This window comes from Myxine glutinosa, chromosome 12 (genome assembly GCF_964187855.1).
Source record: "Myxine glutinosa chromosome 12, kmMyxGlut1.1, whole genome shotgun sequence".
Classification (NCBI taxonomy): Eukaryota; Metazoa; Chordata; class Myxini; order Myxiniformes; family Myxinidae; genus Myxine; species Myxine glutinosa.
Window position 1 is genome coordinate 102,589,688 of NC_136272.1, and position 13,639 is coordinate 102,603,326.

The following is a 13,639-nucleotide window of genomic DNA, read 5'->3' on the forward strand; positions in this document are numbered from 1 at the left end:
CGATAGAGAAGCTGATGGAAAACGTGAAAGATGAGGAAGTTGTTGTGGTAGGAGGAGACCTAAATGGACATGTGGGAAGGAGTATGGATGGTTTTGACGGAGTTCATGGGGGTTATGGATATGGTGTGAGAAATGGAGAAGGTGAAAGGATTTTGGAGTTTGCTGATGGAGCTGATTTGTTGATTTGTTATCCTCAGTTCCAGAAAGAGGATAATATGCTTGTTACAAACACGTCAGGTGGGTCGACGACAACCTTTGACTTCCTGATGGTGCGTAGGCAAGATAGGGGGCACCTCCGGGACACAAAGGTGATCCCGGGGGAGGAGGCTGTTTCACAGCACCACTTGGTTGTCTGCGACGTAAGGGTGAAAGGTGCGAGGAGAGCTCGGCGGGTGAAGTACCAACCGAGAATGAAGGTGTGGAGGTTGAAAGAGGTGACAGTAAGGGAGGCATTAAAAGAGAGGCTGAGTGGGGTCGAGGATGATGTGGTTGAGCTTGAAAGTGGTTGGATGTCAATGAAAGCTAGTCTGTTGGGAGCCGTTGGTGAGGTATGTGGATGGACAAAAGGACCACCGAGGCACTCGGAAACATGGTGGTGAGATGATGAAGTTGGAAAGAGGATTGACGAGAAGAGGAAGAAGTTCAAGGAGTGGCAGAAGGCGAAGGGTACGGGAGCAGAAACAGCAGAGCATGAAAGTTATAAGACAGCCAGGAAGGCTGCAAAGAAAGAGGTAGCAAAGGCGCAGGAGGCATGTAGGAAAATGTTCGGAGAACGCTTGGATTTGGAAGAGGGTCAGAAAGCAGTATTCAGGATTGCAAAGCAGATAGCGAAAGAGAGGTGTGATGTGATGGGGGTGAGTTGCTTGAAGGATGAAGTGGGACAAATCGTTGTCGACCCAGATGGAATTATAGGAAGATGGAAAAGATATATGGAAATGCTGTTGAATACAGAGAATGAATGGGATGGCAACATAGAGAGTAACCCAGTTTTAGGACCGGCAGAGAAGATAACTGAGAAGGAAGTTGAGGAAGCAATAAAAGCAATGAAGGGTAGAAAAGCGGGAGGGCCGACGGGAGTTGTGGGAGATATGTTGAAGGCAGCGGGAAGTTGGGGTGTGAAGAGAATGACAGAGATCTGTAATCTGGTGGTGAAAGAAGGCCGCATTCCAGTGAATTGGGAACTGAGTACCCTCGTCCCTCTATACAAGGGGAAAGGTGACCCTCGAGTGTGGCTCGTACCGAGCGATAAAGTTATTGGAGCATGGAATGAAGGTATTGGAAAGGGTGTTGGAGAGGAGGATAAGGAAGAAAGTGAAGATCGACGAAATGCAGTTTGGATTCATGCCAGGAAGAGGAACGACAGACGCGCTTTTCATTGTGAGGCAGTTGCAGGAGAAGTACATGGAGAAGAGGAAGAAGTTGTTTCTTGGGTTTGTTGATCTGGAGAAAGCATTCGATCGGGTTCCACGCAAAGTATTGACATGGGCATTGAGGAAGTTAGAAGTGGAGGAATGGTTGATCAGAGTTGTGATGGCAATGTACAAAAGAGCGCGCACAGCTGTAAGGACGGGAACAGTGGTGAGTTTGAGGTGAAGGTGGGAGTGCATCAGGGGTCGGTACTAAGTCCACTACTATTTGTAGCTGTGATGGGGGTGCTGGCTCAGAATGTAAAGGAGGGTTTACCGTGGGAGTTGTTGTGTGCAGATGATCTGGTGTTGATTGCGGATAGTATGGATGGACTGAAGGAAAAGATGAACACGTGGAAGGAATGTATGGAGACAAAAGGTCTGAAGGTGACTATCGGAAAGACGAAGGTGATGGCAAGTGGTAAAGCATGTGGCGAGGTGGAAAGAACTGGGAAGTGGCCCTGTGCTGTGTGTCGGAATGGTGTCGGAGTGAACTCCATTCAGTGTACAATGTGCGCTGAGTGGGTTCATCAAAAATGTAGTGGTCTGAGAGGGTCATTAACCAGTATGGCAGCTACATTCAAATATAAGGTGTGCACAGAGGGAGCTGCAGATGGAGGAAATGTTAAGTTGGATCTTGGAGACGGCATGAAGCTGGAAGGTGTGAAAACATTTTGCTATCTCGGAGTCATGCTGAATGGAGAACGTGGATCAGACTCGGCAACGGTTGCTAGAGTGAGGTGTGCATTGAAGAAGTTTCGGGAACTGGGTGGCGTGCTGATGAGGAGGGGAGTGTCGTTGAAGCTTAAGGGAAAGGTGTATGCTGCATGTGTGAGAAGTGTTATGATTTATGGGAGTGCAGTGAGACATGGCTCATGAATGTAGAGCAGCAACGAAGGCTGGAAAGGGTGGAAATGCGAATGGTTCGGTGGATGTGCGGATTGGCGCTGAGAGAGAGGAAGACAAATGATGAATTGCGAAAGATGATGGGAATAGAGCCTGTGATTGATGCTGTGAAGAGGAACAGGTTGAGATGGTTTGGTCATGTGTTGAGGAAGGATGAAAGTGACTGGTTGAGAAGAGTGATGGAAATGAATGTAGAAGGAAGTAGAGGATGGGGAAGACCAAAAAAGACTTGGCTAAAGATGGTGGAAGAAGAAATGCGGGCAAGGGGGTTAACAAGGAGAGATGCAGAAAATAGGGCAAAATGGAGAAGATTGTCATGGGGACCGCAAGGCTAACCCCCGCACTTGCAGGGAAAATGGCCTTAAAATGCATGTTGTTGTTGTTGTTAGCCTATGTTGCTTTGGACTTCACTTGACTGCAAAACATCCCGAGGAATTCCCATGTTTTATTGCGTTTTCCGCCTTGAGAAGGTGTCTAATATGTAGCAGCTTGAGTGACATACCACCTTATCGTGGCATTTTTCTACGGCCACTTCAAATGGAAAAGGTAATAACAAGAATATTGATAATAGCATAATAATATTAACATTATAGTACTTTATTGCAAAATAATAATATTAACAACAATAATTGGCAGTAATATAAAGAATAACGTGATTTCCCCCTTTCCCCACCTGACCACTCCTGTAGATGTATTTTAAAATATTTGACGTGATTAGAAGAACAGTAACCCTCTAATCTCACCCAACACCACCAGCCGTAAACACAAACTCGCACAAAAAGCTGATGTCCCACCAGGGGTGTCCCATTACCAATCGGCTTGCTATCGCTTACCAAGCCAGCCGTCCCTTATCAACCGTTTCATTGGAGTGCTGAAGCAACTTAGCGAGCGCTCTACAAGCTCATTGATAATGGAACACACACCAACACATGTGCTAGACCGAGTTTGGTTTGCATGCCCCTAATGCCACCTCTGGATATATAAGCAAGGCTGCGAGTATGCAATATGCATGCATCAATCACATCGTTGGCCGCATGCTTGAATGATCTAAAACGTGAATTCAGTGCAGGCATGTGATTGCGCCTTGCTCAAATGTACAGTCATTGCAGTGCCAAAGATCTGTGTACAGTGCACAACTTCTGATTGGCTGTCTAATTTTAGGAGAGACTGGAATGACCCATTTGATCACACGGTGCTGCTCTAATGACCACATGTTGCTGAGACTAAATCTCGGAGAAGACGTGCACTTCGGTTAGGGTGCATCAAACGCCCCTATGTCAAGAAAACAATCTGTCCCCAATTTTATTTTGTTCCAGTCATAAAATAAAGTTCCTATGCAAAATTTGGTAAGGTTTTGATATCATCTTCTGGGTCCACCTCAGCAAATTAGATTTTGAGTCGGTAGTATCAGAGTCAGAAATTTGACACGCAGCTGTTTTGAGGCCCATAAATAAAAATGAAAGGATTGACCGATTGCTACATACAATAGCTCTTTGGAAAGGTATTATTGTGCTCTGTAGCAATATATAATCATCATAGGGATAGGGATACAATTCACTTATACACAAATAGTCAAAATCATGATTTTATTGGTATAATCATATGTATTATAGATACCAGAATGATATAATTTTTATTACAGTAGAATCATATATACACAATCTTAGCATTTATCATCTTAATACGAGTACATCTGATTATGGATGAACATGAAAATAGAAACAAAACAAAGATACTGTAGTTTTCATGGATATTTCTGACAGTTTAGTCTTGAGCTGCTCGCTTTCGAAGATTCGGTTTCTCATTGCGGTTGTGCTCAACAACTTGTAGCACATTTTGGTAGTGGTCTTCACTTCTGGCTGCTGAAAGGAAGTCAGAGCTAAGCTTAACTCCCCTTTTTGCAGAGTCATTCACCACATTCAAGGCTTCAACATTAGTCCATGATGTCTGGTAGGCTGCAGAGTTAGTCCATTCTTGAACATCGGTAACTAGAAATGCCCAGTCAAGCTTCAGATGATGAAATAGGTACCATGAATCTGGTCCAACAAAATCAGCCAGAGTGGTCTTCTCAGTCAAGTCATCAGGAAATCTGGGCTTTCCAAACCCAGTACCAAACCGTCCTTGTGGGTTGGTTACTGGAAAATCTGGCTGAACCTCCAGAAGTCTGTCTGCCAGAGCACGGCGATGGTCATGAGGAACAACTGAGCTGAAGAGGCAAGTGGAACCATCTCTTCTGTGAGGTACCAGAGATGTCGTTTGAAGGCTTTCAGGGCACTTCTTGAGATTCCAGCATCCAGCATTGACAGCTTCATACTGTTTCAGTTTGGAGATGAGCTGCAGGTCATTCCATGGGGCATCGGGGACAGAGGTACATGTCATCCACCAGGAGCTGTATACTAGAGTGACAAACGTGACAAATTCTCTGATCTTTGGCACTTGTTTTTCTGTGGTAATTGTACCTGCTGGAAGATCAGCGATTTGTTTTTCGAAGAGACATAATTTGATTGAGTAGAGGAGCTTCGCCATCCATCTGGCTTTATGCAGTGCACCAGGACGCTTGAAGGTTATTTGATGTTCAGCTACTTCACCATCAAGGAATACAGTACACAGATCAACAAATTCCAAATAATCATCACGTCTTAGAGATTGCTCGGTGTGACAGAGTCTGAGAACATTATTTTGCTAGTCACTTGTCAAACTTGTTGCTGCTTCATTTAGTTGAGATGGATCAAATCGTGAAAGTGGTTCATTGAATGTGTGTGGAAACATTTCAAAGTTCTTGCGAAACCTTGAGAAGAGGAAGATATCTGGTGACTTAGATGCTTCAACTTTAAGATCAGTAAAAATGTGCGTAAGAATGACTTCACCAATGTGGTGTCTGCAGCCTGACCACAGAAGAGCTTTGTTAAGCCGTTGTTGAATTGTTACACAAGCTGCACTGATGTGGCCGGTGTTAGATGCAGTTGTGTCAAATGTCAAGTTGACAGCATTCTCTTGACAGTTCCATGATTCAAGTAGGTTATTAGTCAGCTGAGCAATTATATCTCCAGATTTACGGTCTGTTCCAGGCTTGTAGGATGGAACACCCAGCAGCTTCATATCAGTTTGAGAACCCAAAAGCACAGCCAGGCGTTCTTCAAAAGTGTTTTGGTTAGTTAAGCATGGAAGCAGCTTTGAGTCCCAGTGCAACGTAGCAAGCTTCGGAGGTATCCATTTGTCCTTACAGGTAGTAGCAATATGCTGTCCAATTTTGCGTCTTGATTTATCTGCTGTAGCATATGATGTTGACACCTTCGCTACATCCACTCTTGTTTCTTCAATAAGAGCTTCTGTGAAAGCAGCCCGTTGGGTTGGTGTCATCTTCATCCTTGTTGCCAGTGAAACAAGACTGGGCCTCTTCAGGATGTCATGTGGAATGAAAACTGATGTGCCAGGTCTAACTAAACGATGATGACTTCTTGAGGTTGTTGGTGTGCTTGTTGAAGGTCCAAGAGTTACTTCTTCATCACTGTCACTAATATTATACACAGTGGTTGTAGTATTTATGTTTAACTCCAGCTCCATACTTGCTCGCCTCTCTGATTCTTTTTCCTCGCGGTTCACTTTACGCTGCATCTTATCTGCCAACAGTTTATCTTGGCAGCCAAATGTTGCACAGCGATCTGTCTTCATAGATTCCAGGAATGCTAAGTCTTCAGGATTCTTGATGTGAGAACTAGGATCATTGGGCCACAAGGGAAATGTCTCCATAAATTTCATCTCCATTTGATTCACCTTTGTGATGCTTGCTGGAGTTGTTCTTCGGTTGATAGGGATTGATCTAAGCTTGGAATTATCATCTGCAAGTTTGATAATTTTCTCAATAGCCTTGCGTTCAGAGATGATAGGAATATTAGCCTTGCCATAAAATGGTGTCACTTTCTGCAGTACAAGCTTTGCTGATTCCCACCGAGAGCGTCGTTCAAGTTTGCCATCTTCCGTGTGCCACATGAAACAACGTAGTACTTGTAAACAAGTTGGAAGTCTGGTGCCATTGATCTGGGAATCTTGTTCAGTTATGGCACTTCCAAGACCAAACACCTTGGTGGACTCTCTTGTTGCAACAGATGCTTTCTTTACTGTGCCATCCATTGTTTTATCTGAAAGAAAAAGGTAGTATTAGTAACAATAATGTCATTTCATAATTATGTACAACAAATAAATCAATTATCCAATTTTATTAGAGTATAGCCTAATAATTGTTTTAATCATCTTGTCTAGTTAAAAGATCTCTGTAAAGACAAGATGACTACAACATTCAGGATATTCTTTAATTTATATATTATATTTTAAAAATACTCTTCATTTAGCTTTATATCCATATTTTGAAAAAAATCATTATTTTGACTATTTGTATATAAATGAATTGTATCCCTATCCCTATGATGATGATATATTGCTACAGAGCACAATAATACCTTTACAAAGAGTTATTATATGTAGCAATCAGTCAATCCTTTCATTTTTATTTATGGGCCTCAAAACAGCTGCGTGTCAAATTTCTAACTCTGATACCACCGTCCCCACCGACTCAAAATATGAAATGGTGAGGTGGACCCAGAAGATGATGTCCAAACCTTACCAAATTTTGCATAGCAACTTTATTTTATGATTGGAACAAAATAAAATTTGGGACAGATCAATCCAACATCTTTTTTAAAATAGTTGGGTGCTTGATGCACCCTAACTTCGGTTTTCCATCATGTGGCGTTACTTACAAAACTTCTCGGATCCGAAAAAATAAACAAGCAGAAAAAAGGAAGCAGGTCGAAAAGGAATATGAAGTTGGGAAAAGGATTAGGATTTATTGGTTGGAATGGGAGAGAGAGTTTGCATGGCTTGGTTATGAGGAAGATTGGGGCTTGATGTTCTGCAAGTGTGTAGGGAGGAGGATATGAGAGGAAGAAAGCAAAACGTGTTTTACACCAAGTGCACCAAGTTCAAGAAATATAGTGTACAAAAGAACCAGGAAAGTGAAAATCACCAGCACGCAATGGTGAAGAAGAAGGCTGAGGGGCAGTTCTAGTGACTGATTTTGATTATTCTAGTCTAGGGTTGTCATAATACTTGTTTTCTAATAGTGCAGCAGCAGACCCCACCAAAAACGAAGGGTACCGCAACCCGAGGTAAAACATTTGTCCTGATGGTTAATTTTTTTTAGAGTTTCAGGACATATAATCTACATGATGACATTGCTGGAAACCTGTGCAAGCTGAGAAATTTGCGTTTCCATATCAACCAACATAAGCAACAGGCATGTCAGTGATGCAAACGACCCCAGCACTCCTCTCATGGACATGGAATCTTGAAACTTGGCATAATGTTACACAATACATTGTGGCACAATTTATGAAGTAGCGATGTGGTGCCCACTTTAGTTTCCATACCAACAACATATAAATGTAACAAAATACCTTGGCATCCGCACACGTAAAACCCATCATTTTGGTTTTATTGTGTTCTTATCTTGATAATTTATCAAAAAATGTTAAATCAGAATGTCTCAAACAAGGGTATAATGATTTTGTACATGACATCTACCATATAGAACACAATGTCAGTTTGTGTGTTTGTACAGATGTCTATCCCCCTTCATAAGGGTAGGTTTTAAAGGCCAATCCTTTAGCACTAAAATACTCTAAGTAATTTGATTCCTTCAGAGCAAACGTTTGTTTTGTGAAAAGGATTTTATTGGTGCTCCCCTTTGTTGATAGAGACCGTTGCAACATAATCTGCGTGAAGAGATGCGAAACCTGAAGAAGGAACGAGAATTGCTGCGCAAGTTACTGATGCAGCAGGAGCAGTTGAAGGCGCTGGAAGACCGGCAGGCACTGCTATTGTCTCTGCAGCAAACAGCTGAGCAGTCGATGGTTGACATGGATGATTTGCGTAAGATTCTTAGTCGTATTATTGTTTAATAACACTATTAAATTGCTGCATTTATTTCAATTGAAAGATGCTTTGTTACTCTTCAGACAAAGCTTGTTGCGAAAGGCTTTTAAAAATTGTGTTTTCTTGTTTCCTTTAAATATAGTTTTGACAGATGCTAATGACAGCGTGTCTGGAAGAAGCCTCACCTCCGAACTGCATGAAGAACTTTCTGAAATGATGCAGAAGTTCAACAATAAACACCCAGATGCAAAGGTAAGGTTTTATTTTTGTCAACTATCCCACTTATGCACATAATAATTTAAATTAATTTATTTATTTCGGTAATCTTCTCCGTGCCTCTTTTATTACTTTTCTCGTTGTATAACCAATCAGTATTTTCTGTAGTCAGTCAGTCAGTAATCAGTAATCAGTAGCTTCTGTTTCCAGAGTTATCAGTCATGGATGATTGCGGACTTTTGACTAATTGCATCATTCCTTTCAGATCTTCAGCAAACTGCCTTTTTACAATCAACAACATGTTTAGCTATATAGTTTACCTGCTATTGAAAAATTGGCTTACTTGATCCTTTGGCCATCACTGTTGTTTTGTCTTTCAAACTCTGCCCATTACCACCTCTACCTTCCCTCCTCTTCCATTGCTCTCACCACAAAATGAATATATCTTAATAATTCCTGAAAATACTGTGATGCTGAACAGACATGACCAAAAGTGTCATTATGTTGAAATGTTTACATGTACCACTAAATCCGCTCCAAGCGTACATGGCTTTTGCTTAATATTGTCTTGTCAGCCCAGCGGTTATAACCGCTGGGTGACGAATAGCCTTAACGGTCCTTAATGCCGAGGCGAGTAGCCGAAACTGGCGGTTGGTCCGTCGTGCACGAGTGAGGGAACCAAAGCGTTTACCTCAGATGGAAGCCATACAGGTTTATTCCCGAAACTCACAAACGGAGAAACAACACACAACAAAAAAAATGCAACACAAGAATTTAATGAAAGTGATGAAAATGAAAGGTGAGGTAAAACTAAATCCAAATTTGAGACCTCTTCATCAGACACAATTGCACAGCAGGGGAATGACAAAATAAAATAGTTTATTTTAGTTTTAGTCGGCCGGCACTCAGTTTGCTCAACGAGATCGTTGAATTAAGTCGACAGTACAGGGTGGCCAAGTCCAACGCTTCTCGTGCCAAATATGGGACAGAGCCGTCAAGCGAGCTGTGAAGACTGCTCTCTTTTTGCTCTCTCTCTCTCCGTCCGAAATGCCAAGAGCCCCGCAAACCGCCGCCTTATTGCTCCTCCTCACGATCGCAAAAGTTCCACAAAAGCTCCGGAAAGTCTCCTCGCAGGTGCTCATGAGACCAAAAAGCGACCGTCAGGGACAAAAGCCAGTCCGAAAGAGAGCAAGAGTCTTCTTCTTCCTTTCTGAACCTTCTCGCTCTGACGTCACCCTGACATCACGCCGACCAACGGCCGAGCTCCCTCGAAACACCCCACGTCCTTTCGACCAATGACAAAGCTCGGGGCGTGGGCGCGTGGCCTATCGGCCACGATACCTGTGAGGCGGGGTTTATTTGCCGATCGTGAATGTTCTATCGGCAATTTTGCCGGTTATGGTGGGTTAATGGACTGTTATTGTTATAACGAGCGTGAGTTTTTATGGCCGGCTTTGCTATAATTGTAAAAAAGCAGGGAAAACCACGGAGCAATCAGACTGGGGAAAACTAACTTTAATCCCGACCTAGTTAACATAGTCACGTGAAAAAGTAAGTACACCCCATGTAAAGTTTTGACTTTTTCAACATATTTCAACATACAGCTATTTGATCTTCATTTCAACAATATTGATAGATAAAGGTGATTTAATAGAACAAATACCATGAAACATTTACATTTTGTAGTCCATTGTATAATTTAAATAAACATAAATGCAAAATTCGCATGTGGAAAAAGTAAGTACACCCTTGGCTCTAATAGGTGGTATTGCCCCCTTTTGCAGAAACAACCTCAAGTAGGCGTTTCTTATAACTGTCTACCAGTCTCTGACATTGACTGGGAGAAATTTTTGCCCACTCCTCCGTGCAGAATTCTTTCAGCTGTGCGATGTTTGAGGGGTTTCTTCCATGCACAGCTCATTTCAAATCCCCCCACAACATCTCGATGGGATTTAGATCCGGGCTTTGACTTGGTCATTCCAGCACCCTCCATTTCTTTCTTTTCAGCCATTCCTTGGTGGATTTACTGGTATGTTTAGGGTCATTGTCATGTTGCAAGGTCCACCTTCGGTTGAGCTTCAACTTTCTGACAGATGGCCTCACATTATCCTCAAGCACCCTCTGGTACAATGAAGAATTCGTAGTGGATTCTATGATGGTGAGCTGCCCAGGCCCTGTTGCAGCAAAGCTGCCCCAAACCATAATATTTCCACCACCATGCTTTACAGTTGGTATCAGGTTCTTGTGGTCAAATGCTGTCTTTGGGTTTTGCCAAACATGTCCTCTGGTACTGTGGCCAAATAGCTCTACCTTTGACTCATCGGTCCAGAGAACATTGTTCCAGAAGTGCTGGTCTTTGCCTAGGTGTTCATTGGCAAACTTTAGTCTTGCCCTGATGTTCTTTCTGGACATCAAAGGTTTCCTCCTGGCACACCTGCCATGTCGATCAAATTTGTGCAGCCTCTTTCTAATGGTAGACTCGTGCACTTTGACATCAACAGTGGCAAGAGCTACCTGTAGGTCCCGTGATGACATTCTGGGGTTCTTAGAGACTTCTTTCAGCATCTTGCGGTCTGCTCTCAGGCTGAACTTGCTGGAGCGGCCTGGCCTGAACAAGTTGGCAGTTGTTTGGAATCTCCCCCACTTTTAGATGATCTTCCGGACAGTCGAATGATTGATTTCAAATTGTATGGAGATCTTTTTAAATCCCTTCCCATACTCGCAGGCATCTATAACCTTCTTTTTGAAGGCCTCAGAGAGCCCTTTTGATCTGGGTATGGTGACGCCGCACACTTCAACAACAAACAACAACAACAGGCATTTTAAGGCCATTTTCCCTGCAAGAGCGGGGGTTAGCCTTGCGGTCCCCACTGACGATGTTCTCCATTTTGCCCTATTTTCTGCATCTCCCCTTGTTAACCCCCTTGCCCGCATTTCTTCTTCGACTATCTTTAGCCAAGAATTTCTCGGTCTTTCTTCTACATTCATTTCCATCACTCTTCTCAACCAGTCACTTTCATCCTTCCTCAATGCATGACCAAACCATCTCAAACTGTTTCTCGTCACAGCATCCATCACAGGCTCTATTCCCATCATCTTTCGCAATTCATTAATTGTTTTCCTCTCTCTCAACGATACTCCACACATCCACCAAACCATTCGCATTTCCGCCCTTTCCAGCCGTTGTTGCTGCTCTACATTCATTACCCATGTCTCGCTCCCATAAATCATAACACTTCTCACATATGCAGTATACACCTTTCCCTTCAGCTTCAACGACACTCCCCTCCTTGTCAGCACGCCACTCAGTTCCCGAAACTTCTTCCATGCACATCTCACTCAAGCAACCGTTGCCGAGTCTGATCCACCTTCTCTATTCAGCATGTCTCCTAGGTAACAGAATGTTTTCACACCTTCCAGCTTCACGCCATCTCCAAGATCCAACTCAACATTTCTTCCATGTGCACACCTTACACTTGAATTTAGCTGCCACACTGGTTAATGACCCTCTCAAACCACTACATTTTTGATGAACCCACTCAGCGCACATTGTACATTGAATGGAGTTCACTCCGACACCCTTCCTGCACAGCACAGGGCCACTTCCCAGTTCTTTCCACCTCACCACATGCTTTACCACTTGCCATCACCTTCGTTTTTCTGATATTCACCTTTAGACCTTTTGTCTCCATACATTCCTTCCACTTGTTCATCTTCTCCTTCAGTCCATCCATACTTTCTGCAATCAACACCAGATCATCTGCATACAACAAATCCCACGGTATACCCTCTTTTACGTTCCGAGCCAGCACCTCCATCACAGCTACAAATAGTCGTGGACTTAGTACCGACCCCCTGATGCACTCCCACCTTCACCTCAAACTCACCACTGTTCCCGTCCTTCTTCCTTACAGCTGTGCGCGCTCTTTTGTACATTGCCATCACTACTCTGATCAACCATTCCTCCACTCCTAACTTCCTCAATGCCCATGTCACTACTGTTATGGATTCGTCACTTCCGTTGTGGTGGTTTTCATCCACTGTAAACATTTTTGATTCCATGTACTATTATTGTTTTCAAAAGGTTTATTGTTTATGAACTGTTTTCAAAAGGTGAAAAAGTTAGAGTTAAAAGAAACCGGAAACCGGATCGGGAACCGGACGACGACGAAGAGGAGGAGAAAAAAGAAGGCGGAGCGAGTGAGTCGGACAAGAAAGCAGAGTTGTTTCGAGGTCCTGAGCGAACGTTGGCGAACGAAGGTCACGTGTGAACTTGGGGTTTCCCAGGAAAGGCATTCCTGCGACAGAGTTGTTATCGCTGTGACAGATCAACCTGCGTGTCAGGTTTTGCGGCGGATTCTGAAGAGAATCATTGGAGGGCCGTTACGTCTCGAGTGAATTTGCGGTTCGCCGACTGTGAGCCGTGGAACGTCCATACCCGAGGGTGTGATTTCCCAGTCGCCTGGAGGGCGCCTTGTGATTTTCCAGTCGCCTGGAGGGCACCTTTGCGCAGCTTTGGCAGCAGGACTGTAACTGCCAACCCAACGGGATTCTGGTCTCGATTAGACATCGCTCTGACGATCGCTGGAGCGGATCGACTTTGGCTTGAAGCCAGGATCCACTTTGGCTTGAAACCGGAACCAACTTTGGGTTGAAGCCGGGAAAGAGACATTGGGAATGTTCTTGTTTCACTCACTTGGAGCACAGTGAGTTATATATTATGAAACTGATGGTACCATCATAGGATATATTGATTGTACTTTTGATTACTATTAATGTTGTACTGTTATTCTTGTGTGATCTTAATACAATATTTGTTTGTTGGTAACAATTGGTGTGGCTTCACCATTGATCTTTGACATACAGAATAACACATTTTTCTGCCGTGACTCCTCTTGGGGCTCGGAGGTACACCGTGACCAGGGGGTTGGGGAGGAGTACGTAACTACTTCACGTGGAACCCTATCAAATGCTTCCTCCAGATCAACAAACCCAAGAAACAACCTCTTCCTCTTCTCCATGTACTTCTCCTGCAACTGCCTCACAATAAAAAGTGCGTCTGTCGTTCCTCTTCCTGGCATAAATCCAAACTGCATTTCGTCAATCTTCACTTTCTTCCTTATCCTCCTCTCCAACACCCTTTCCAATACCTTCATTCCATGCTCCAATAACTTTATCAC

The 13,639-nt window shown here is 43.4% G+C and overlaps 1 protein-coding gene across 8 annotated transcripts in view; it reads left to right on the forward strand.

Moving 5' to 3' along the window:
- PCM1 (pericentriolar material 1) overlaps nt 1–13,639 on the forward strand; it is a 149,649-nt gene that overhangs the window by 16,359 nt on the left and 119,651 nt on the right. For all 8 annotated transcript variants that reach the window (XM_068132244.2, XM_078766142.1, XM_078766141.1 and 5 more), the window contains exons 7-8: nt 8,066–8,240; nt 8,386–8,495. In XM_068132244.2, coding sequence (XP_067988345.2) covers nt 8,066–8,240; nt 8,386–8,495 — 285 coding nt within the window. The remainder of the gene's footprint in view (nt 1–8,065; nt 8,241–8,385; nt 8,496–13,639) is intronic.